The sequence below is a fragment of the Ambystoma mexicanum genome, chromosome 6q (assembly GCF_040938575.1).
Source record: "Ambystoma mexicanum isolate Mex_15411 chromosome 6q, UKY_AmexF1_1, whole genome shotgun sequence".
Lineage (NCBI taxonomy): Eukaryota > Metazoa > Chordata > Amphibia > Caudata > Ambystomatidae > Ambystoma > Ambystoma mexicanum.
This window is the reverse complement of record NC_090937.1, coordinates 1,075,429,762-1,075,454,151: the sequence shown is the minus strand read 5'-3', so window position 1 is coordinate 1,075,454,151 and position 24,390 is coordinate 1,075,429,762. Positions and strand designations below refer to the sequence as shown.

Genomic DNA, 24,390 nt, shown 5'->3' with positions numbered 1-24,390 from the left:
TACAAAAAAGAAATTATCCTTGCCAAACAATCTTCCTTCAACTTGTGTATTACTCAAGCTAATTCAAGTACGAAAGAATTGTTCAAAATCCTAAAGAGATTGAAACGCCTATCCAAGCCCCTGACACTTCTCTGAAGGACAAAATATGGCGTACCAGCATTCAGAATGCCCTATCTAATAAGATAGTAACCCTCCAAGCATTGTTTGATCACAAAAAAGAAACTCTCCATCTTGCCCCTAAGCACGACAAACTTTCTCTTGCCTATTTGCACTAGCCATTGTGTTGCCATACTGCTTGAGACAGCTCATTTTAGAACTATCCTACTCCCACTGGGGGTCATTACAACCTGGGCGCAAAGGGATGCCGGGCACCGGTAATGACACCAGTGCCGGTAATCCATTTGTGCCCTACTACGAGGTCCCTTTGTGGGAGCTGCAAAGGGACCAGGGAGCAAATAACGATACCGCAAATTGCGGTACCATTATTTGCACCTTCCCCATTCCCATTGAGCCCTATGGGGGCTCGAATGGGAATGGGGAATGGCTCTGGTGAATGGGGAATTACCGGTCCCACCGATCCCTTCACTCTGGTAGAGAAGTACAATAAAATAATGATCTCCTACTTAGACATCATAGCACCACTGAAACTTAGAAAGAGTAAACCTAAAAAACATGTGAATATCTGGTTCTCTCCCCATTTGAAAGCAATTAGTCTAGAAAAACGTAAAAGTGAACAAATTTGGAGACAAGATCCTTCTGCTACTAACAAAAACAACCTTAGTAAACTAGCCACTCTTTACAAAAAAGAAATTATCCTTGCCAAACAATCTTCCTTCAACTTGTGTATTACTCAAGCTAATTCAAGTACGAAAGAATTGTTCAAAATCCTAAAGAGATTGAAACGCCTATCCAAGCCCCTGACACTTCTCTGAAGGACAAAATATGGCGTACCAGCATTCAGAATGCCCTATCTAATAAGATAGTAACCCTCCAAGCATTGTTTGATCACAAAAAAGAAACTCTCCATCTTGCCCCTAAGCACGACAAACTTTCTCTTGCCTATTTGCACTAGCCATTGTGTTGCCATACTGCTTGAGACAGCTCATTTTAGAACTATCCTACTCCCACTGGGGGTCATTAAAACCTGGGCGCAAAGGGATGCCGGGCACCGGTAATGACACCGGTGCGGTAATCCATTTGTGCCCTACTACGAGGTCCCTTTGCGGGAGCTGCAAAGGGACCAGGGAGCAAATAACGATACCGCAAATTGCAGTACCGTTATTTGCACCTTCCCCATTCCCATTGAGCCCTATGGGGGCTCGAATGGGGAATGGCTCTGGTGAATGGGGAATTACCGGGCCCGCCGATCCATTCACTCTGGTAGAGGAGTACAATAAAATAATGATCTCCTACTTAGACATCATAGCACCACTGAAACTTAGAAAGAGTAAACCTAAAAAACATGTGAATATCTGGTTCTCTCCCCATTTGAAAGCAATTAGTCTAGAAAAACGTAAAAGTGAACAAATTTGGAGACAAGATCCTTCTGCTACTAACAAAAACAACCTTAGTAAACTAGCCACTCTTTACAAAAAAGAAATTATCCTTGCCAAACAATCTTCCTTCAACTTGCGTATTACTCAAGCTAATTCAAGTACAAAAGAATTGTTAAAAATCCTAAAGAGATTGAAACGCCTATCCAAGCCCCTGACACTCCTCTGAAGGACAAAATATGGTGTACCAGCATTCTGAATGCCCTATCTAATAAGATAGTAACCCTCCAAGCATTGTTTGATCACAAAAAACAAACTCTCCACCTTGCCCCTAAGCACGACAAACTTTCTCCGCCACCACCCCTGTATCCCGCTATTCCTCAAGCAACACCCACCCTGCTTCAACTTCAATAGAGTATCCATCTTAGAGGTTGAAAAAATCATCCTCTCCCTCAAACCTTCAAATTGCCATGGCGACCCTTGCCCAGCCCAAATTATAAAGGACGCTGTTCGCAATCTCTCCCCATTCATCTCCAAACTCATTATCGCCTCCTTTTCTACTGGTACTATACCAAATAACCTGAAACAGTCTTGGGTTTTACCACTACTTAAAAAACAAACACTCAACCCGTCCATACCCACCAATTACCGTCCCATCACCACAGTCCCTTTCCTGTTCAAAATTCAAGACAAGGTAGCTTACCTTCAAATCCAACAATATTTGGAACGTAACCACCTTTTATGAGTACGCCAGTCAGGCTTCAGACCCCAACACGGGACTGAAACCACGCTGATTGACCTCAAGGCCCAAATCGACATGCTGAGAGACAGTGGAAAGGCAGCATTACTGCTCCTATTTGATCTCTCAGCAGCGTTTGACCTAGTGGGCCACAAAATCCTGTGCAACCACCTGGATTCTGCCGCCCACTTCTCACAAGAAGCGATAGGTTGGATCCAATCCTTCCTTGACAACAGGACAATGCATGTCTTTTCACCCACATCAGCCGCCAACCCCATACCCATTACCTGTGGTGTGCCTCAGGGCTCTTGTGTTTCCCCTACCTTGTACAACATTTTCACAAAGCCCTTTTCTGATGATCTAGACGGCCTGGGTATCACCTACACCAACTATGCCGATGATACCCAGATCCTCATCCCATTGACGGACAATTACAACAATGATTTGGCCTTTGTGAATAGAGTGTACCTCATCATCCAGGCATGGATGGCCTCTCACGGTCTATGCCTGAATGATGACAAAACGGAACTCCTCATTCTTGGTACCCCTGCGAACCTTAACAAACTGGGCCACAGCTATTCCAACTTCATAATAGATGACAACAACATTACTGTAGCCAAGGAAGTCAAAACACTTGGATTCTACCTAGACTCTACGCTAACCTTTAAAAAGCAAGACAACTCTATGGCCTCATCAACTGCTTATACCTGTAAGCTAATTAGAGCAGCCAAGCCCTTCCTCTCCTCCAAAATTGTATCACTTTAGCAAGAGCCCTTGTTTTGTCTAAACTGGACTTTTGTAATGCCTTATATTTAAGGTGCAACAAATACATCACCAATAAGATCCAGATTTAGAAAACAATGCTCTGAGAGCAGCCCTAATCATTCCTAAGAAAGCCCACATTTCCGATATTAGAAGATCTAATAACTGGCTTTCCATGAAAGATAAAATTCTTCTCAAAACAGTCTCCTTGACCCACAAATGTCTCCACAATGCCGCCCCACAATATCTCATAGCCAGATTTACAAGACAATGTTCTAACCGCCCGCACAAGAACTGCTAATGCCAACCTCCTAGCAGTGCCTATATTTAAACGCACTGACTGGTGGAAGCAGCTTCCCGGTTAAAGCTGCCCAATATTGGAACTCCCTCCCACTGCCTTTGAGGGAAGATCTGCCATACCTTTGCTTTAGGTCCAACCTCATCCACTGGTTCAAAGAAAATGACCTCTGACCTCCCTGCTACTCATATCATGTAACTCTTGCCGCATTTGTACATACTGCATATATTGTATACTGTATATCTTGTGTTATTGAACATTTAGCTTGATCTAGTCTTCTACTGTACATAATCACCTTTTACAACCTATTGTATAAAATGTCTGTACCTGCACAGCAATGTAACCTAAGCTGAACAACTGTCTTGATGCCTATTGCACCCTGATACCTTTGGGTCTGGCACGCACTACAAATATTAAAACAAACAAACAAACAAGAATCGCAGATTTATTTCAAAGAATCCATGGGATTGCGCTGTGCAGAGACCTATTTTGATTTGAAGTTCTATTTTATATATGAATATATTTATTTTGGTCAGTATTTTTAAGCACATTCATTATATTGCATATATTTATTTTGAAGTAGAAATTAGGTCACTCTTAATTACATAGGCCCCACCTCTTTTAAATGCTTAGGGATTTGAGGGTGCGCCAAACCCTTATTAAGACCCCACCCCCAAGAATGTGCATCACAGCACGCTAGAACCCCGTCTTTATTTCTTATTCCACTCAAAGCACTGGTTTTAAATGAAATAACCAAAGTTTATTTGGGATGTGGTGTTAGAAGGTTATTTTCTATTTATGTATGTATTTATTGGTCATTTATAATGCGCACCATATAGCAAGGATTATGTTTCTTGGAACATCAAGACAATGGGGGATAGGGAAGAGGAACATGGTACAAACTAAAAACATAAACGTTCTGAAAAGGTCTTGAAACATTCGGAACGTGCAAGTGCTAAAGCAAGAGAGCAGGGGAGGGGGAGGTGAAGGAGAGATAGAGGGGAGGAAGACACACCAAACATTCTGACTAGGTCGTGTGATGATTTGGGATGTGCAAGTGCTGAGCAAGAATAAAGAGGGGAGAGTGGAGAGGGGGAGGAAAGAAAGTTCAAGAGGGGAAGAGGAAAGAGGTACATAAATTAAAAGTGCAGGGACAAGTAGGCAGATTGTATTAGCAACCAAAAATGCTATTAAAACAATCATGTATGAGTAACTGAAGACTGGAAAAGCCTCCCTCAAGGAATGGGGGGCTACATCAGGCATGCAGACAAACGGTGAAGACAAGCAGGTATGAGTGACTGAAGACTGGAAAAGCCTCCCTAATGAATGAGGGGCTACATCAGGCATGCAGACAAACGGTTAAGAGAAGCAGGTATGAGTGACTGAAGACTGGAAAAGGCTCCCTAAGGAATGAGGGGCTACATCAGGCATGCAGACAAACAGTGAAGACAAGCAGTTATGAGTGACTAAAGACTGGAAAAGCCTCCCCCAAAGAATGGGGGGGGCTACATCAGGCATGCAGACAAACAGTGAAGACAAGCAGTTATGAGTGACTGAAGACTGGAAAAGCCTCCCTCAAGGAATGAGGGGCTACATCAGGCATGCCGGCAAACAGTGAAGACAAGCAGGTATGAGTGACTGAAGACTGGAAATGCCTCCCTCAAGGAATGAGGAGCTACAACAGGCATGCAGACAAACAGTGAAGACAAGCAAGTTTGAGTGACTGAAGACTGGAAAAGCCTCCCCCAAAGAACGGGGGGGGGGCTACATCAGGCATGCAGACAAACAGTGAAGACAAGCAAGTATGAGTGACTGAAGACTAGTAAAAGCCTCCGTCAATGAATGAGGTTCTACATTAGGCATGCAGATATACAGTGAAGACAAGCAGGTATGAGTGACTGAAGACTGGTAAAAGCCTCCCTCAAGGAATGAAGGGTTACATCAGGCATGCAGACAAACAGTGAAGACAAGCAGGTATGAGTGACTGAAGACTGGAAATGCCTCCCTCAAGGAATGAGGGGCTACAACAGGCATGCAGACAAACAGTGAAGACAAGCAAGTATGAGTGACTGAAGACTGGAAAAGCCTCCCCCAAAGAATGGGGGGGGGGGGCTACATCAGGCATGCAGACAAACAGTGAAGACAAGCAAGTATGAGTGACTGAAGACTAGTAAAAGCCTCCGTCAATGAATGAGGTTCTACATTAGGCATGCAGACATACAGTGAAGACAAGCAGGTATGAGTGACTGAAGACTGGTAAAAGCCTCCCTCAAGGAATGAGGGGTTACATCAGGCATGCAGACAAACAGTGAAGACAAGCAGGTATGAGTGACTGAAGACTGGAAATGCCTCCCTCAAGGAATGAGGGGCTACAACAGGCATGCAGACAAACAGTGAAGACAAGCAAGTATGAGTGACTGAAGACTGGAAAAGCCTCCCCCAAAGAATGGGGGGGGCTACATCAGGCATGCAGACAAACAGTGAAGACAAGCAAGTATGAGTGACTGAAGACTAGTAAAAGCCTCCGTCAATGAATGAGGTTCTACATTAGGCATGCAGACATACAGTGAAGACAAGCAGGTATGAGTGACTGAAGACTGGTAAAAGCCTCGCTTGGAGAAAGATGGGAGATAGCAGGCACACAGAAGACAGTGAATAGGGACGATGAGGTTTACAGAAAATGAGCAGAGGACATACATGAGGGGTAGAATAGGAAAGGGAGAAAGCAGTGAGCACATAGTAAAACAATGCAGCATAAGGCAAGACAAATAGATGAGTCAATTAACACCGGGGGTAAGGAAGCAGGAGCGCTCATGCATATTATGAAGGGTGTAAGGAGGGAAAAGTCACATCCCCATGAAGGAGGTTACATCAGATATGCAGCAACAGGCGAGACCACTATGCAGGGTGAAACAAGTGGGAGAGCAGCATGGGAGTGTTTCAACAAACAAAAGCAGATATGCAAACTGCAGAAGGTGCAAAGGAGGGGCTAAGAGGACAGACTGGTTGCCCTGCCTCACTGAGCAAGATGCAGGAAGTGACACAACAGGAAAAACAAAGGCAGGAGTCAGTGAGCAGAAGAACTGTCATAGTCTAAGTGAGATAAGGAGTCAAATGCTGAGAAGTACAATGGATGGGATACAGGATGAACCGAAAAGGTGACCCGGCATCAGTGAACATAGGTGGCATAAGTAGCAAGCCAGATAGGAGGGGGTGAACCAGTGGGAAGGGGCTAATATATATTGAGAACCTGCAAATGCTTTCTGAGAGGTGGGAGGAATGAGTGACAGATGCTTCCTTGCCTCTATTTCTGCTGAGGACTGTTACAGGGCATGGAAGTGGTGCCACAGTCTAAAACAAAAATCAACAAAGACAAGGAATTGAAATGGGGTAAAAAGGATAGGAAAATCAGGTGTTCCATCAGTAGGCGAGACACTTTACGTAGATACATTGGGTAGGGCAAAGCAGGGTTGCTAACCATAGTGCACTGTGCAGGACCATTTGAGCCCTGTTCAAGGACCACCTAACCTCTTCTGCTTAGTTCCCACAGATGCGACCCCTTTCCTTTCAGTCTACCCTCGCCCTCTTCTGTTCCTGTACTCATTTCCTACAGTAATTATTTAGGTCCGCTCCCACAGTTGCTGCAGAACTATGGAAATTGACATGGTGCTCCTTTGATACAGGCCCTTGAGTACTCGCTTCTCTTCTCCTATTTCCACCCACCTCCATAGCATTTACAGGGCCGTCTCAGACAAAAGAAGGCCCCGATTTGTGCGAGCATAAGTCAATCGTCATAAGCATTGTGAGCTCTCGACCCAAAACCACCTTCTAAGTATAACATGTTGGGTGAGATGTACCACACACCCCTTCCTCCTGTCCCACATTCACCCTACAAGCTCATACATTTCCTATGCTTCCTGTCCAGAGTTTAACATCCTTTTGTCCAATGGCCCCTTACGAGAACAAGCACGTTCCTGCTTCCCCAGCCACCGTACCTGCACCTTTCCTGGCCGCCTTACTACTTGGACCTTTCCTGGCCACCTTACTTGCCATCTCTGTCCTGCCTGCCGTCTTGTCTATGCCTAGTCCCTGCACTTGGCCTTACTAGACATGTCTCTGTCCCTACCACTGCCGCATGCCCTTCTAACGCGCGATGTAAAGAGCCTGTCCATTTTCTAAGGCCCTGGTCTATCTATCCACAGCGTTTCAGGAACAGGGGTATCTAACTGGCATGCGCTAGGCAGAAGCGGCTGAGGGAGGTATTAGGGGCAATTGTGGAGAAAGTGGCAAGTCTTCCCATCCACAGCCCTTGGGATCTCCATATCTGGCTGGCCTTGCTTATCAGCATAGAGGGCATGAAGAGCTGTGGTGAGTTGCCCTAGTTGATCGCCATTGGCAGCTCCACAAAAGTCAGGGTATTCATCTTGCCCAGACAGACTAAGAAAAGGGATGGGCTGCAGGAAAGGGGATGAAGGATAACTTGAGACTCAATCATGGAACTTGTTGCACGTTCCAAAGTGACTTGCATGAATCAGGCCCTCAGTCTCTGCACAACTAATTTATCACGTTCAACCCAACCTTGCTATTAGGAATTAGGTTTTTCATCCTTGAGAGTAGAAAAAAATGTCATGCATTATATATGAATATTCATGCATATCTTGACACCTGCTTGTTTTCTTTTTTTTTTAATCAACAGGATACTCCAGTCAAGCCATCGCGTTCAAAAAGACCCATCACTGGTTCCAGCACAATCCACTCCATCAATCTCGATGCAGTGCCTCGGGCAGTGGCGCGGTTAGACAACAGTGCTGCTAAACACAAGCTTTCGGTCAAGCCGAAAAATCAGAGGCAGTCAAAGAAACACAAACTGGCTAAGGTATGTGATATTTGCTACTAGCGGTCTAGTAGCCAGGCTGCATGCTGAGCCCTGGGTGTGACTGCACGAGGAACCATTCTGGCAGCATTGCCATGTCTTGCACACCAAGCTATAGCCACTATCCCAAGTGCTGGAAGTAGTCTATTCCACATCTGGGCTACCACATATGGCCTGTCATACACATGCCTTCTAGTAATTGTCTTCCCCTGATAGCACATCTGTGACACAAACAGACCATGTACATCCGAAGTTGTTTTATATGTCTTTGACTCACACCAGTAACACTGTTCTCCTGTGGTCTTCGATCAGTTCCAATGTAAGCCTAGATAGCATGTGCGGATCAATGTCTGGCATGAGACCCTTCAAGCATCATCGCTGGATAAATGCAAGCATTATCACTCATGGGGTTCATGAAAACCTCCACCTCTCATCACTGCAGTTTAAGAGGGAGGCATGTTTTCATCCACCACCAAAACCTAATGAAAAACATAAGCAGGGTGCAAATAAGTTTGGAATTTTTAAATATGCATATGGACGTACGATCGGTTAAAAACTGCACACCATGAGCCAGAGCTGCTTGCATTACTTAATTATAATAAATATGTATTATCTATAGTATAAATAAGAATGCAAATAAATAAATAAATACAGCAATAAACTTAATTTGCACCGACTTGTTTACAGGCCAGGCTTTTACGTTTTCCTGCCGTTACATTAACCATTTTTGTGTTGACACAGCTTCATTGGGTGTGACAGTTAATGCTGTTTTAAATTAGATGTTTAGGTCATGATTTTTAACACTTCATTGCTGCTACAATTACATTACTGTTTCCCGTATGTTGCAGGTGTTTGAACTGTTCACACTGATTGATTAATTTAACAAAGATGTGTACTCGGTCCAAAGTGGGCATTAAAGAATTGGGCTGCAGTCATCATCCACAAACAACTGCCTACGGGTCGTGTCGGGCATACAGCAGTTGTGTGCTGTGGGCGCAGTAAAGGCAAGCCTGTCTGCTCCGAGTCCAGCCCCAGCCCGAACCCCTGTGTACATCCTCTTATTGCTTAGACAATGAAGGATTGACTCTCTCTCCCAGTCTTAGGTGAGGTCCCTCTCCCAATGATATCTTGCACTGGTCCCCTATTAGAGGAACTGAGTAGAGCCTTTTTTTGGACTTGAAAATGGGCATCAAAGCATCGCTCTTTTAGAAGTTCAGAGCAATTTGCTTACCTCAGAACCTCAACCTCCCCTAAAGCGTGCCTGGCTAAATGTCCGCTCAGCCTGCTCCAATGCCATCCATTTTACTGATATAATAAGCCTTAATAGACCTGACATTTTTTATGTGACAGGAACTGAGCTGTCTGACACATCATCCCTCGATTTGAATGATTTGATTCCCATTGATTGTAGAATGTGACACACTGACCGGGCACCTCGTGGTGGTGGCAATGCATTACTTTATGATGACGTCTTACATTTTGTTACGATGGACTGTCCAATTGTTCACTTGGTCGACATGCTATTAACGAGGACTACATTACCAGACTTACAGGCACCCTAGATCCTATTTTTCACTCAGTACATCCCAATTCTTGATAGGTAGGAGAGACACTCTAGCCATTCGCTTACTGAAATCCCCAGAGTTGATTGGTCCCCTGGATTTTAATGTGTGTTCCATCGAACCCCCTGAATAGCGTTTCCGTGGACCACTGTAGATCGTTGGGTCTGCGCCTACTGGCAACAATAGTCACCCTTGAAAAATTCCACTGTTTAGACCATATTTGTTTTAATCCCAATCAAACTGTTACCACCTTCTCCAGTAGCGTGGCCCAAGCATGTCATTATAGGTCTCCACCTACCTCTATCAAGTGAACTCCGGTGAAATAATTTGGTAGGTGTTAAGAAATTAATACATCCTTAGAAAACTGTTGCACCTGCTTCTTCATTAACGTATATACTTCCCTGGCCCCAGATATGTCTGTGTGTGTAGAGACGATGTTCTACTGTTTCAACAATAATGTGTCAGGCACCAACAATGATACTGCACCCTTGACATCTGTAAAAAATAGCGAATTCGAAATGGTCAAATCGTTGGGTTTCCTCCAATCTTGAAACACATAGAGTTATGGCAAAAAAAATGGAAGGAAATGATGAATAAGATATGAAAATTCACAGAATCTTTCAAAGGACATAAAGTTTTACATTTGTTCTAAAAATGAGGAAACAACTTTATGCCACACAAAATAAGCTTTCCAACTCCTGAGATTGTTGCATCCACCCCAGGCAATTGCCAGCTTTGTGACCCTTAATGTAAGATTTATGTAATGCATTAGGCTCGTTTTACTCTCAGAAAATGGCACTTCTGTCAGTAATATTCATGATCATCGATGAACAATCGCTCCCATTGTCACTGTGAATCCTGGCCCAGTCAGAAAGTTGAGCATGAATGAGTTTACTTTGTCATCTTTTTTCACTTGGGAAAAGCTGGTCTTCTCTGGTAAAGTGTCTGCCTAACTCGTCTGTCTACCCTCAGGATTTGATTCCATCCTGTAGATTTAAGTCTGTGACTCCTGAAATTCTTCTTGATCTTAACACCTGATATGGTTAAGCCTTCACAAAACAAACCCACTCCTTACCGCAATATTCAGTCTAATTTCCATTCTGTGTGCCTTTTATCCCATCCAGGAGGACCTCTGGAGAACACAGTGGTTTCCCAAATGTATCAACTTTTGGAGGAACATGGTCCTGTTCACCAACAGTGGGCCAGTTTTGGTCCTGACTTGGGAACTGAGAATGTTTTGATGAATGTCTTGCATGATTTATGTGAGGTCACTGGTGCAGGTGATGCTGCAGTCTTGGTCCTGTTAGACCGGTCAGCAGCTTTCAGTATCGTTGACAATGTAGAGGTATTGGACCTATGGACCATCACAGATTCCACAACACTGTTTTTTAAATTGCGTTCAGGTCATTTCCCTGGGCCGATTTAAATCCAAGCTAATTTCTCTGACCTATGTGATTCCTCAGGAATTTGTCCCATCTTCACTGCTATTTAACCTATGGTGTCAACCCAACTGACTTGATACATTCTTTGGTTTCCAAATTCACATCTATGCTGATGACATGGAAAGGAGCACGCATTTAAGTAATATCAGTGGTGATAGAGCCAAGAATTGTAAGACCTGTTTGGACGAAATCAATCGCTGATGTCCCGGACTCAGTTAAAGCTGAACTGTAGTAAAACAGACATTTTGCTGGTGAACGGGTCCTCAAACCTAGCCGGATGATTTCTGGCACAGCTGCATGGGCTCTTTCCCCATTCCAGTTAATAAGGTAATACATCCTGGAGTCAAAATATACTGCTGCATGTCTCTTTCAGCTCAGGCCATGGCCTAGGCCATTCTTTCCTTTCATTTTTGGATGATCTGGAAAATCTTCATAGACCTCTTTTCTACAGCTGAGTGATGATGGTTAATATCCCCACACCACGGATCCTTCACTATTGCAATGTTATTTTCCTGGCCCTTCAAACCAAGCCATTTCTAAGCTGAATCCAAAATCTGGCATCTCGCCCGCTGTGTAATCTAAGACCTTCAATGGCAGTGCGTCAAATCTAAGGTACAGTTTCAGGCTCATTGCATAGGTCAGAAGGCTGTATATGAAATTAGGCCAGCCTTTTCAGTCTACAAGCTTCCATTGGTTATCCCTAGTGGTGGTTTGTGCCTGTCCACAGACAAATTGCTAAAGCACCTTTGAGTCCATGGGGCCGATATTGGAAGTAGAAGGTTTTCATTGTAAGTGGCCACAATATGGAATGCCCTACTTCTATAGCGCAGAGCAATTCTTCGGTTTGATCAAAACAGCGCCAATATACCAAAAGTTGAACGTTGCCCTTAATACATTTGTAATACATAGAAATACAATAGAAACTCTTGTGTTGGTCCATACACGCTGCACAGAATAATGAAATTAATCGTTGTTAGGTAGAAAGCCCACTCCTGTGTGTGTGTGTGTGTGTGTGTGTATATATATATATAAGATTCACATCCAAAACCGTACAAGAAAAAAACAGATCAACCAAGACAGGCCTTGCGTCCAGGAGTACATTAGCTGAAGCACCATACTTCCACACAATGACAACATAGTTCTATTAGCTGCTCACAGTGCATAAAGATCCATAGATACAGTAATACTATAGAACAGAAAAGAAAACAAAACCCAAAATAAAAACCCAAAAAAACAAAAGGGCAGTCAGTCTCCCTTCCTTTCCTGCCAAAGCAACCAAACATACAACACTACTGTTAGTTATCCAGCTTAGTAAATTGGGTCAGCATCATTGCCTGATGATGTCTCCTTCACCTGAGCAGGGAGGTAAAACCAAAATGGGACCCATACATCACAAGGTCTAACAGAGCAAGTAACCATGGAACAATAATCACGGTCAACATTGCAACACCAAGTAATTGCATGGAGCAGGATTCACATGAAGGAGCTGGTCCACCTCATCAGGACACCACGCCGCGCCAGCATCATTCACAGCATGAGAAGTTTCCTGCCCTTTTTAGACAGTCCTGGTAACCATCCAAACATGCTGCACAGCAGGCCACATGGCATCCCATGCCCCAAAATGGACGTAAACCTTTGGGCCACCTCCTCCCAAAAGGCGTAGATCACTGGACAGGATCAAAGTATGTGAGTAATTGATGCCACATTCATAGAGCACTGTGGACACTTCCCATCTCTTGTACTGTAAAATACCTGGTGCCGAGCCAGGGACAGACATGCCCTATGTAGCGTCCTAAATTGGTTCATCTTAAATCTTGTGCTTACCGTGCAACTGCGTGTAGTCCGACACAACTGGGCCCACTGCCTATCATCGATTACAGCCCCATGATCCTCTTCCCACTTCCTCCGACATGCTAATGGGGACACAGCGCCTCCTGCTGCAACCAGCAATATATAAGAGACACAATACCTCGAGTACTTGCCACACTTATAGGAATTTGTAATAGTCGGATAGTAGGCGGATGCAGTGGAAACACTGGAGTTCATGGACAGAAGGCAGCATGGATACAAGCATATTGAAACAATCAAGAGAAACCCGGCCCCAATCGAGCCACAAACTGATACTGTCTAACAAAAGTCCTTTCTAGATAGAAATCCTGCAGAAACCGAACTCCCAACCTCTACCACTGCGACACACTGGTCTTGTCACACGAAGGCTGCAGGGTCACTATCCTCAAGGTTGAGAAACCCAGCGCATACGAGAAATCAATACGCAACCTACCCACAATCTACGCCAAGCATGTTCCGTGCAGGCCACCAGATCAAAGTGACACTTATCCTGAATCTGAAGCGAAATCAGGCAGCCATGCAGAGAGTAGGGGCAAACAGAGATCCTTTCATCTCGTACATGTGGGGAGAACATAGCTCCCGGGATCCAAAGAACATCAAATTGCAACTGCAAAGCCAAATACTACAGCTCCACATTAGAAGCCCCCAGCCCTCCTTTATCATAGGGTTGCATTATTGTCTCCCAGTTCACACGGGGCTTCTTCAGGGACCCCGTCAATTGTATTAAATCACTCTGACATCCTTTAAGAACTTCATGCCTGGCCACACTGGAACATTAGAAAAATAGTACAATAATTTAGGCAAAATCACCATTTTGGATCTAGTAATGTGCCCCAGGGCAGACAAGGGAAGGGTACACCACCTAGCAATCTTACCCCGCAAAACCTGAACATAGGTAAGGTGGTTGTCAGGCATCAGGGAGCCTGGTCCCTGCTGACCCTGATCCCAAGATACTGCACCTATGACTGCTTCCATATATACTGTCCAATATCGGCGGGTGGCAACGTTAGTTCATTAAGGGGAAATAAAACTGACTTGCCGCCAAGTCACTCTCAGACCAAAGACTACCTGAAAATCCTCAACCTCCTTCGTCAATTGGAACAAGTTTCTTGAGGGATCTTTAAATACATAATAATGTAATCCGCATATAAAGAAGCAATCTCCCGAGTTCCTCCCCGCCATCCCCAATACCAACCACCTATCAGCATGGAACATTTGCATATTCCTAGCAAGAGGCTCAATTGCAATTGCAAACATGGACGAAAGTGGACAACCGAGCCGCGTCCCATGCCCAAGTAGAAAAGTCTCTGATGTCCTCCCAAACAATCCGATATGGCCACTGGCCCCTACGTACAGAAATGTAATCAAATCCAGACAATGCGCCAGCAGTGCCACCTTTTCCAAAACCGCAAACAGGTAATTCCAGGCCACCAAATCGAAGGCAATTTCGGCATCCATAAGTGCACTCACTGCTTGCACGCTGGGATCAATTTGCACAAGAATCGCAAATAAATGCAGTGGATTCAGTGCGGTGGACCTACCAGGCATAAAGCCAGACTGGTCTGGATGAATAATTGAAGAGAGATGGGGAAGCAGCCTATCCGCAAGCACCTTTGCAAACATTTTGGTGTCACGATTCAAGAGTGAAATAGGCCAAAACGATGCACAATCTAGCGGATTCATGTTGGGCTTCAGAATGAGCAACACGTTGGCCTCTCACAAAGAGGACAGCAAGATCCCTGTTCTAAGCGATTCCTTCCACATCTATAACAAATGCTGGGCCACCATGGGGCCACACTCCTCACAAAATGGAGCCTTAGATGAGGATATCCCTTTAACCGCGGTCAATATGTTGTCGAGAAATCGGATCTGCGAGGGATTCGCACGCCGGGCCCTCCAAAACAGGAATCGAGGATTCACCCAAATAGGTAGTTAAGACCTGAAGCTCAGCGTTCGCATGAGTGGCATAACATTTCTCATAATATAACCAGAAGGTGTCAAGAATCTGCTCACGGTTTGAGGCAATCTACCTTGCAGAAGTCCTCACAGCCGTGATATCGGAGGAACCCCCCTCTCTCCTGAGCATAGTCGCCAAATGGCACCCCAGTCTCCCCTCTTCACCATATCTACGAGCAAGCAAAGGTGTTTCCATATACCTAGCCTCTCTATCGGCCATGGAGTGGAATTCATCCAACACCACCTTAGCGAAGCGAACGTCTCCACCCTCCCAGGACCATTCAGGCAGAGCTCTAACTGTCACAACTTAGACTGCAACTCAGTCAACTGATGCCTAATGTTCTTAAACACTCAGTATTCAAGATCCGTACACTGCCCCCGCAGACAAACCTTAACTGACTCCCAGAGCGCAGCCACACTGGAAACAGAGCCGACATTATGTTAAAAAAAGGTGGCGACCCATTCTCTCAGCTCAGTGCAAAACACTACATCCTCGAGGGCCGAGGACTTAAATGACCAAAAAGGATGCACCAGAACACCCGAATCAAACTCAATCGTCCACTGAACTGGTGAGTGGTCGGAGAGGGTGTGAGGATGGATAACACACCCCTTGGTCATACGCATGAACGCTGCACCTACCGGCACTTTATCGATTCTTAATTGCATATCATGCACTGAAGGGTAGTAGGAATTTTCTATACCATCGAGATTGAGCGTACACCACCCATCTACCAGACCTAATTCAGACATACAATGCTTAAGCATCTGGACTGCACTGGCAATAGGCTTTTCCCACCTACTGGATCTATCCTTCAAAGCATCTAGCATAAGATTAAGATCGCCATCCCAAATGAGATCAGTATGGATATATATCGGGTGCACCTAAGTAACAGGGCTTCCAAGAAATCGGGGTCCTCAACATAAGGCCCACAGATGTTAACACTCATCACCTGCCTACCGATCAAAATCCCAGAGACCAAAACTATTCTGGCTTATGGTTCTGCATACTGGGCCAACAGCTTAAATCTTAATTATTTATGGAACAGAGTAATAACCCCACAGGACTACGAGGAGAATGAAGTATAGTACCAGGACGCCCACGCATGCTGTAGCCACCATATCATTGCTGGTCCTCTTTAGGTGGGTTTCATGTGGAGTACAATGTTAGCCACATGCCTCTCATATTAATGTACAACCCTACGTACTTTCCGACGATTGTTTGGCTCCCGCACATTCCAACTCAAGATCTCACAATTCACCATATCACACAGTCAGGGTGGATCATATAATGCACACAAAGGCCATTGGTGGACCCACATCCAGATGACCATGCTGCTGCTAGTGGAACATTGCCCATCAGCATCAACCTCGTCTTGTTATTGTGGATCCCTCTCAAATGAGAGGGGTATAGCATCTTATTATTGTGCATTACCCTCAAATGAGATGGGTATAGCATGGCATACTGTATCCCCGCTCATGCAGGAAATGTTTCGCCACCAAAAAGGAAAGGCAAGCCTTCTGAACAGTGGGAGTAAAATCAGGGTAAAACGAGAACCTTGCTTCCTTGTATTGTAAATCCCCCCGCTCGCGTACACTCAGGCCTCAGAACCTCGGAGGAAACACGATGAGCCCCCTCGACAAGAAATTGGGAAGAAAGTGGGGGGTGGTCCACCAACATTTCCCGGATAAAGTCCTCCAGAAACAGTTCCATGTTTGACAGCGGCACTGACTCAGGAATTCCCACCACACAGATGTTATTTCACCTTGATCTCGCTTCAAGGTCCTCATTCCTGTCTTTAATGGCCTTCACATCCTGCTGTAAAGTACGGATAGAATGGCACACTTCTACGTTGGTGCCATCCAGCAACCCAACTCTCTGCTCAGCCTCAGTATTGTGACTGCTTTCGTTATCATGTCTCTCTTGCATCCGATCAACTTTATAAACCAATCCATCCAGCTTGGTATTCACTGAGTCGAAGCCCGTCTTCATTTGAGCCAGTACTATGGCAACATCAGGCGAGGAACACCCAACCACCACCTCCTGTCCAGAACTCCCCAAAGTGGCACCACCTTCCATAGCCGACATCACTGCTGCAGCCCTTGGCATATCTTTAGCTGGTTTATAGGGGGTCAGGCACCCACAGTGTGGAAACTTCAAGCGGGACTGGTGTTTTCCCTCTTTAGCCATGTGAAAAACGGAGCATGCCAATGTATGCACCTGGGGGGCATCCCAAGGACACAAGCTGAGGCCCACACAGCACACCTGCCCAGGCCAGACCACAGTAAAGCCTCCTAGTCCAACAAGGGCCGCTGTCACTAAATGAGATCTCCCCAGCAACACAGCAGTGCACACCAGCAGCAGCTAGCCCCGACTCTATTGATAGTCTCAGTATGTCAGGCCAGCCGGGGTCCCCTTGTATCACCGGAACCAAAGAGCCATAACTGCCGCAGGACCTGTGTCACACCACAGGGTGACCGCGAGCTCCACAGTACACAGTCCTTGCCTGCCCCTCCAGCACTCCACAGCACTTCCAGTTGGGCCACCCTCTCTTCAACAGCCCACACCACTGAGGTAAAGACTGCCTTACCCACAGGCCTCACCAGCACCCCAGAGGCAGCTGCATTGTACTCAGGGTGAATCCAAAAAGCATATGTTAGCTCCCAACCTGCTTTACCTCCAGGGACCGTCAACAGACAGCAGCCGAGCAGCCGACCTTGGCTCCCAAGGCCACAACACAAGCCAAGGTCATCCCGCAAGGGAGTATCAACCCAGCAGCTCCATGAAGCAAGAAAAGGTAGGGGGCAGCTGGACTAGATGTTTGAGCCTGCAGAGGTCCAGCTGCAGAGCATCATCTGTACATCGTCGCTGCACAGCTAACTCTCCCAGCTGGCCAGGCCCATCAGCGCTGCAGCGTGTCCCCTCAGGGTCTGCAGACTCTGTGCAGTACAAAGTACCTTGCCAGACACCAATCCACATCAGATTCACAGAAAGTGTTGCGGAGGCGACACCTAATCAGGAGTCGATCAGAAGAGTCCTTTACTGCCGATAATAAAGTCGAAAACAGTTTGCAGATTCCTGTCTGGGATATTGTAGTCATTCCTTTGCGTGAGAACCCTCCCTGAGTGCATGGGTGTATTTCAAGGGAAGGTCTGCCATTGGCTGCCCACTGCTCTACTTGAATTACGCTTAGTATATGTTTGGGTGTTGTGTTCGCTAACTGCCCCCACACCCCAAGGGTGGCAAAAGCTGACCTCCTTAACCTCTCACCTTCTCTATGGCTGGAACTCTGTTCCTGCATTCCTGGAAGGCCTGCTGCTCAAGGAAGGACCACAATTCTGCCTCAACATCCTTTGACGCTCCACAGAGTTCGACAGTGAAGCTCCATCCTCTTCAGTAGACCAGAAGGAACTGACTGCTGCACTCCCTCGCCCTGATCCAGTTGGAAAAACTGGATAATAGTTCCCGCTCAAAGGATTCCTCTCTAGTAAGCTCCTTGCTGTTCCTGAATTGCGGGATTCAGAAGTGGCATCCCTTTGCTGTCAGGACTCTGAAGACTCTCTGTCCTGATCTTTATCCCAGGACAAGGAGCCTAGATCCATATCGCCCATCTGCAAAGCTGCAGGGGCCTGTACTACCTTGGATCCTGCGACCACACTGCCAAACACCTCCTAGTCCTTTTTCTGTTAAAACGTGGTTTCATAGGAACCTGGACATTTCGTTCCTCATGCCCAGATGCTTGAAATGAGCTCTGTCCGGTCCTTCTATGACCACATTGATGTTTCGCTTATTTTGTGTTGCAGTCCAAATATCCAAACGCAAGTCTCGCTCCTCCAACACCATCCAGACTACCGGCAGGAACAAAAATGCCTCAGGCTGCAGGAAGAAACCATGCACAGCTGACGCCGAAAGAAATGGGCCGCATAAGCCCCATGAATGTCTGTGAATGCAAAGGGGCAGAACCAAGTGGGATTTTTGATACTATACACCTGTGTATAGATTATCCGGAGCAGTCATGTGCTAGCAGGGACCAATGGGGAGAGGGAGGAAGCAATAAATAACGAAGGCCTGTGCTCACAAGCATGGACGAAGAGTGTTAGGGTGAGGACAGGAGGAGAGTTGGTGGATAAAGCGACCATAGCAGAGGGCGGAGGATGGGACGGAGTGCTGAGGAATTGATGGAGATTTTGGGAAAGAATGCAAGTAAGGTATTGTGTGTGAGAGAGTGGTACCAAGCGTGTGAGAGTGGAGTGGTTGTTGGGCGAGTGGGTGTTAGAATGAGAGGGAGAGTAGGGGTTAAGACAGATATTAGATGGCAAGATTGATACAGAGAGAGGGAGAGAGAGAGAAGGCAGGCGTAGAGGCAGAGGTTGGAGAATAGGATGGAGAAGTAGGAAGGAGAGCGAGAGAAAAGGGAGAAGAGTGAGACAGATTGGAGGGACAGATAGGCAGTGAGAGAGAGACAGGAGGGGATAATAGATAGGGCAGAAAAGGAGAGAGAAGAGGGAGTCGTAAGTGATACAGAGGGGGTAAAAGGAATAGCAGGTAGAGGGCGGAATAGGAGATAGGAAAGAGAAGGGGGAGTAGGCAGAGTAATAGAGAGGAGAAGGAACAAGAGCTGGGGTATGGAGAGAAAGAGGGAGACAGAGAGAGAGAGAGAGAGAGAGAGAGAGAGAGAATGCACATCTGGAACAACATACTGTCTGGCATCATTAGAGTAGGGATTCCTTAGAAATATTCTGGAGGTAGTCGGATAGATAAGGGAATTTAACCCCTCAATTTAAATGTAGGATAGTACCATAATGTATGGGTTACCCATCACTGGTCTTGCCTTACAACCAGCTGGGAACTAGGGAAGCCTGGGCTAGGGTGGAGGGAGCCCACCAGAGGTTGACGGATAGACCCGGGACTACCCTTAGTCTGGCCTTCTTCGTGTCCATTATCAACCAAGTTGTGAAATCTGATAATAAAATTACTGAACCAAATCCTTGACTTCTTGAAGCCATCTGTGACATTATGGATAGTTATCTGTCTCCTCGCCATCCAACACTGCATGGCACTTGGATGTCTGATGCTTAACTCTTACACGACCAAAAGTGATTTACCTTCCTGCAACTAGTCCTCCCATCTCCATCCTTTCTAACTAACCTCACACCATCTCCCAAGGCTTGTAACCTTGGAGCTCCTCTTTGACAGTGAATTCAAGACCCAACAATTCCTTATATTAAATGTTACAAAGGCTAGGTTAGAACCTATGAACCTAAGGAAAATGTACCCCACCTCATATACCATTCTACCAAAACTCTTGTCCTACGCCATTTTGACTATTGCTCAAACCATCTTTTGGACATTCCGTTCTGCTCCTTCGCCCCACTCTAAAAAATACATAACTCCACAACTTGCAACTTTCCCAACCTCCCAGGATCCCCTCGCATCTCCCAACAACTGCATTCATGCTGAATGGCTAACTCTGCAACACTGCTCACTCTTTACATGTTTCATATTTGTAGTCAAAACCCTTTATGGTATTGCTCTCTCTCCCACCTTACTTCCTCGATATGCAGCTACTACCAATCACTCTTCATTCTCTGTGTCCCCATACACGACATATGTTTCCTTTTCATTGCAGTCCTTTTAACTGCTTTCTGCCACTCAGTAGAACTCATTATCACCAGTCATTAAGCCCACAGCCACTTACTCCAAATCATACTCACATATCTTTCTCGTACATACATTCACCCCAATCCTCACCCTCTCTTCATGTTGCTCACTGCCTCTGTGAACCCTGCTTAAAGAGTGCAGAGGCAGTGCTCCTGCACACAAGTGCAGAAACCATGAAGCGCTCTGTACTTCCTGGTTTCTGTTCTTGTGAGCGGGAGCCGAGAGGAGCTCAGAAGCAGGATCCGAACCAACTCTGTCTCAGATTTAAGTGGAAGGAACATGTCATTTTGTATGTGTGCATGCGTGAATGAGCAAGTGTTTGATGTATGGGTGTTTGTGTTTCAATGTGCTAATAAATGCTGCGTGAAAGCTGTTTGGATGCGTGAATGTGTGTTTGAATGAACGAGTATATGCTGTGTGAATGCTTTTTGAGATGAATGCTGTGTGAATACTTCATGAATGTGTGTTTGAATGAGTAAATGAATGTGGGTGAGCTTGTGTTGTGTTTGTGCCAGCCTGCGAGGCTGATTTGGGCAGGGTATAGTGGGGATGGTAGAAGAAAGGAGAGAGTGAGGAGGGGAGATTTTTCACTGGGGATCTATGATTCTGTATCTTAGATGCACAGTAAAAAATGTCATACCACAGTAAGAAAAGGCTGCATCAAAATTCTAGCTACGTAATCACTTATATGCTTGCTTTTAAAAGCATGATAAAGCAAGCATGATGGCTAGACTGGTATTTTGATGCCACTTCTTACTGTGGCATGAGGGTTTTTATTTGCCCTCTGTGATAGAGTATCATAGATGCTCAGAAAACATTTCATGCCATAGTAAGAAATGGCAAGACTTACTACACCAAAATGCCAGTCTAGGCACATAATAAAACGTATCATGCTTGCTTTAAAAGCACAATAAAGCAAGCATTATAAGTGTTATTACGTGGCTAGTATGCACTTTGATGCAATCAGTCTAGCCATTTCTTACTGTTGCATAACATTTTTTACTGGGCATAGGTGGCCAGTAAAAAATGTCCACAGTAAGAAATGGCTAGACTTATTACACCAAAGTGCCAGCATAGACATGTAATAACACTGATCATGCTTGCTTTAAAAACACGATAAAGCATGCATGATAAGTGTTATTACATGTCTACACTGGCATTATGATGCAATCAGTTTAGCCATTTCTTACTGTGGCATGACATTTTTTAATGGGCATCTATGATAAAGCAGGAATGATACACATTATTACATGACAGACTGATATTTTGGTGCAACCAGTCTAGCTATAATATCTTACTATGGCATGGAAATGTTTACTGATCATCTATGATGAAGCAAACATGTTAAGTGTTATCATGTGTCTGGACTGGCCTTCATTGGAGCAGACAGTTGAAACATGTTTTCTTATTGAGGCATGGCATTTTTAATGGCAAAGCCAATAAGAATATGTTCTTATGTGCGGGTACTGGCATATATTAACAGAGTCAGTTTAGACATGATTTCTTATGGTATTATTACTGGCATTACGTGCAACATGATTATGTTCTTATATGGGAATGCTGTCATACATAGGTGCAGTCAGCATGGCAATGTATGGACACATGCAGTGTGAGAATGTTTTTTATGCTGGCATATATTGTGGGGAAAGGCATCATAAAAATGCATTGGGTAATGCTCCTGTGCACTGTTGGTAACTTGTATCTTTTGGATGTTTTCATGAATTACTCCCAAAAAAACGATTGCAAACTGTCTAGATTTGTAACCAATTTTTCACAATGTACTTAACAATGCACCATTTTAACCTATTATTAAAAATATTTTCTCGGTTGGGGAAGCCCTTCAGACCATCCTTGGCTGGTTCAGGTTACCTTGCTACACTCAGTCGCTCTTGAAAATCCACTAGCTGCCACTGGCAGTGTGAAAACAAACAAGATTGGGTTCTTAGAACCAGATTTGTGTTTGGGAAATCACGCCGCGAGGTTCGTCTTTCTCTAATGTGCCATATTCACAAAGGCAAGACTGAAGGTATTTGTCGGTATAAGCCAGAGTGGATGCTCCAGATGAATATCTACATATTTAGAATCAACTTGTTTGTTTTATTTTTTCGTGGCCTATCATTTTCTGCAAACATACTCCACGTTCTGATATTATTGCGGTCTAGATTTTCTCATATTCAAGTAAAATAGTAGTATTATATCATATTTATATGTATAGCACTTTATGTCTGACTCCTGAGTCAGCCATGCTGAAATATGAACATGGATAGTGCAGGAAAGTACATGTCAGAGATGAACTTTTAACTCTCTGAGCTATCCAATTGCGACACATAATGCTATTTAAACAATTGTGTAGTTAAAAACATTTATCAGGATATCTAACCACCACCCTCTACTATAATAGCACTGCTAATTCTAGGTTCACTAGTGGGCTATGACATCATTACAGTACTTAGAAGCAGTTGGAATATAAGTGTTATGGTAATAAGACATGTGACCACCACAGCCAATGCATTACTAAATGCTGTGGTAATCACATTTAAGAAGAAATATCTGGTTTGATATATCAGTGGGTTAAGTGCTCACTGCTGGTATTCATGCGTGTTCTGCAGCCCACAGCTGTGGATTGTAGCAAGGCCTACTCCACCGTATTTGCCACTCACCGTATAGCTCAGGAATGTATGGTCAATGGCATTTATGGTTAGTGCCATGTAAGAGTACAACACTACGGGGTCAGCCTCTGGAAACTCCTGATGATGAACCATGTATGGATTGAAACATGTTGAGGTGCCATGGGTTCCCTTTCAGTTTGTTTGTTAGGAACTTTTGGATACAAATTTCATTGATAGATTTTGCCTCTATTAACTTGCCATTATGACGAAAGTCTTTCTATGGTAAAAAGAAGACATACATTTTTCTTTGTTACTTATTACAGTGTTTGGGGTTTTGTGTCAGTTGGCTACTCTCAGACTTTTTCCCATACCAGGTGTACGGAGCATTAACTCAAATTGGGTGCATTACTGGACATTTGAGAATGCACTTGTCATATGAAGGAAGCAACTGGATATGCAAAGCAGTAACTTACTTATTTTGACCATACCTAGGCTGTAAGGCTATAATAGACACGAGATGGCTGTATCCTCTGAGGCTATATTAGCCACACTGTATTATGGCAACACCAGGGAATGTGGGGCTTTACTTGGCATATGATTACTAGACCTGAAATGTGCAGCAATAATTGGTATAAGCTGTCAGTAAATGGCTATAGTAGCATATGTATGGCGGTGCCCCTGGTCTATGTTGGTTCTACTTGGTCTACCTCTGTCATAAATGACCCCCCCCGCCCCCATGGCATGTAAAGACAGCACCCTAGTAAAAATGTGCCATCTAAAAAGTCTTATGCCTGCTTTAGTGCCGGTTTGGTATCTTATTAAATGTACGTTTTTACACCCGTCAGTTACGTCAGGTGATGACTTTGGGGGTTAAGGGTCATCCCATGAGATGTCACCAGGGTCAAAGGTCATATGACATCACTTCCTTTGGTGTCATTGGGTGTGTGATTTTGGTGAATTGATGTCCCTGATGACACCACGCTCTGTGTGTAGATATTGCTCCATTACTTGATCCATTTTAAAACCTCTCCCAAACTGGAATATCTGGATCACTGTACTACCTTAACTTAATGCACCCGTTTGAGGGCGCGTCTGGTTGCTGCATTGATCATGTTGTAAGGTACTTCTGATCGAAGCACCATGGCCTTT

At 44.8% G+C, this 24,390-nt stretch overlaps 1 protein-coding gene across 6 annotated transcripts in view; it reads left to right on the top strand.

The window, feature by feature from the left end:
• CRACD (capping protein inhibiting regulator of actin dynamics) overlaps positions 1–24,390 on the top strand; it is a 983,102-nt gene that overhangs the window by 891,829 nt on the left and 66,883 nt on the right. For all 6 annotated transcript variants that reach the window (XM_069631614.1, XM_069631616.1, XM_069631613.1 and 3 more), the window contains one exon: positions 7,989–8,168. In XM_069631614.1, coding sequence (XP_069487715.1) covers positions 7,989–8,168 — 180 coding nt within the window. The remainder of the gene's footprint in view (positions 1–7,988; positions 8,169–24,390) is intronic.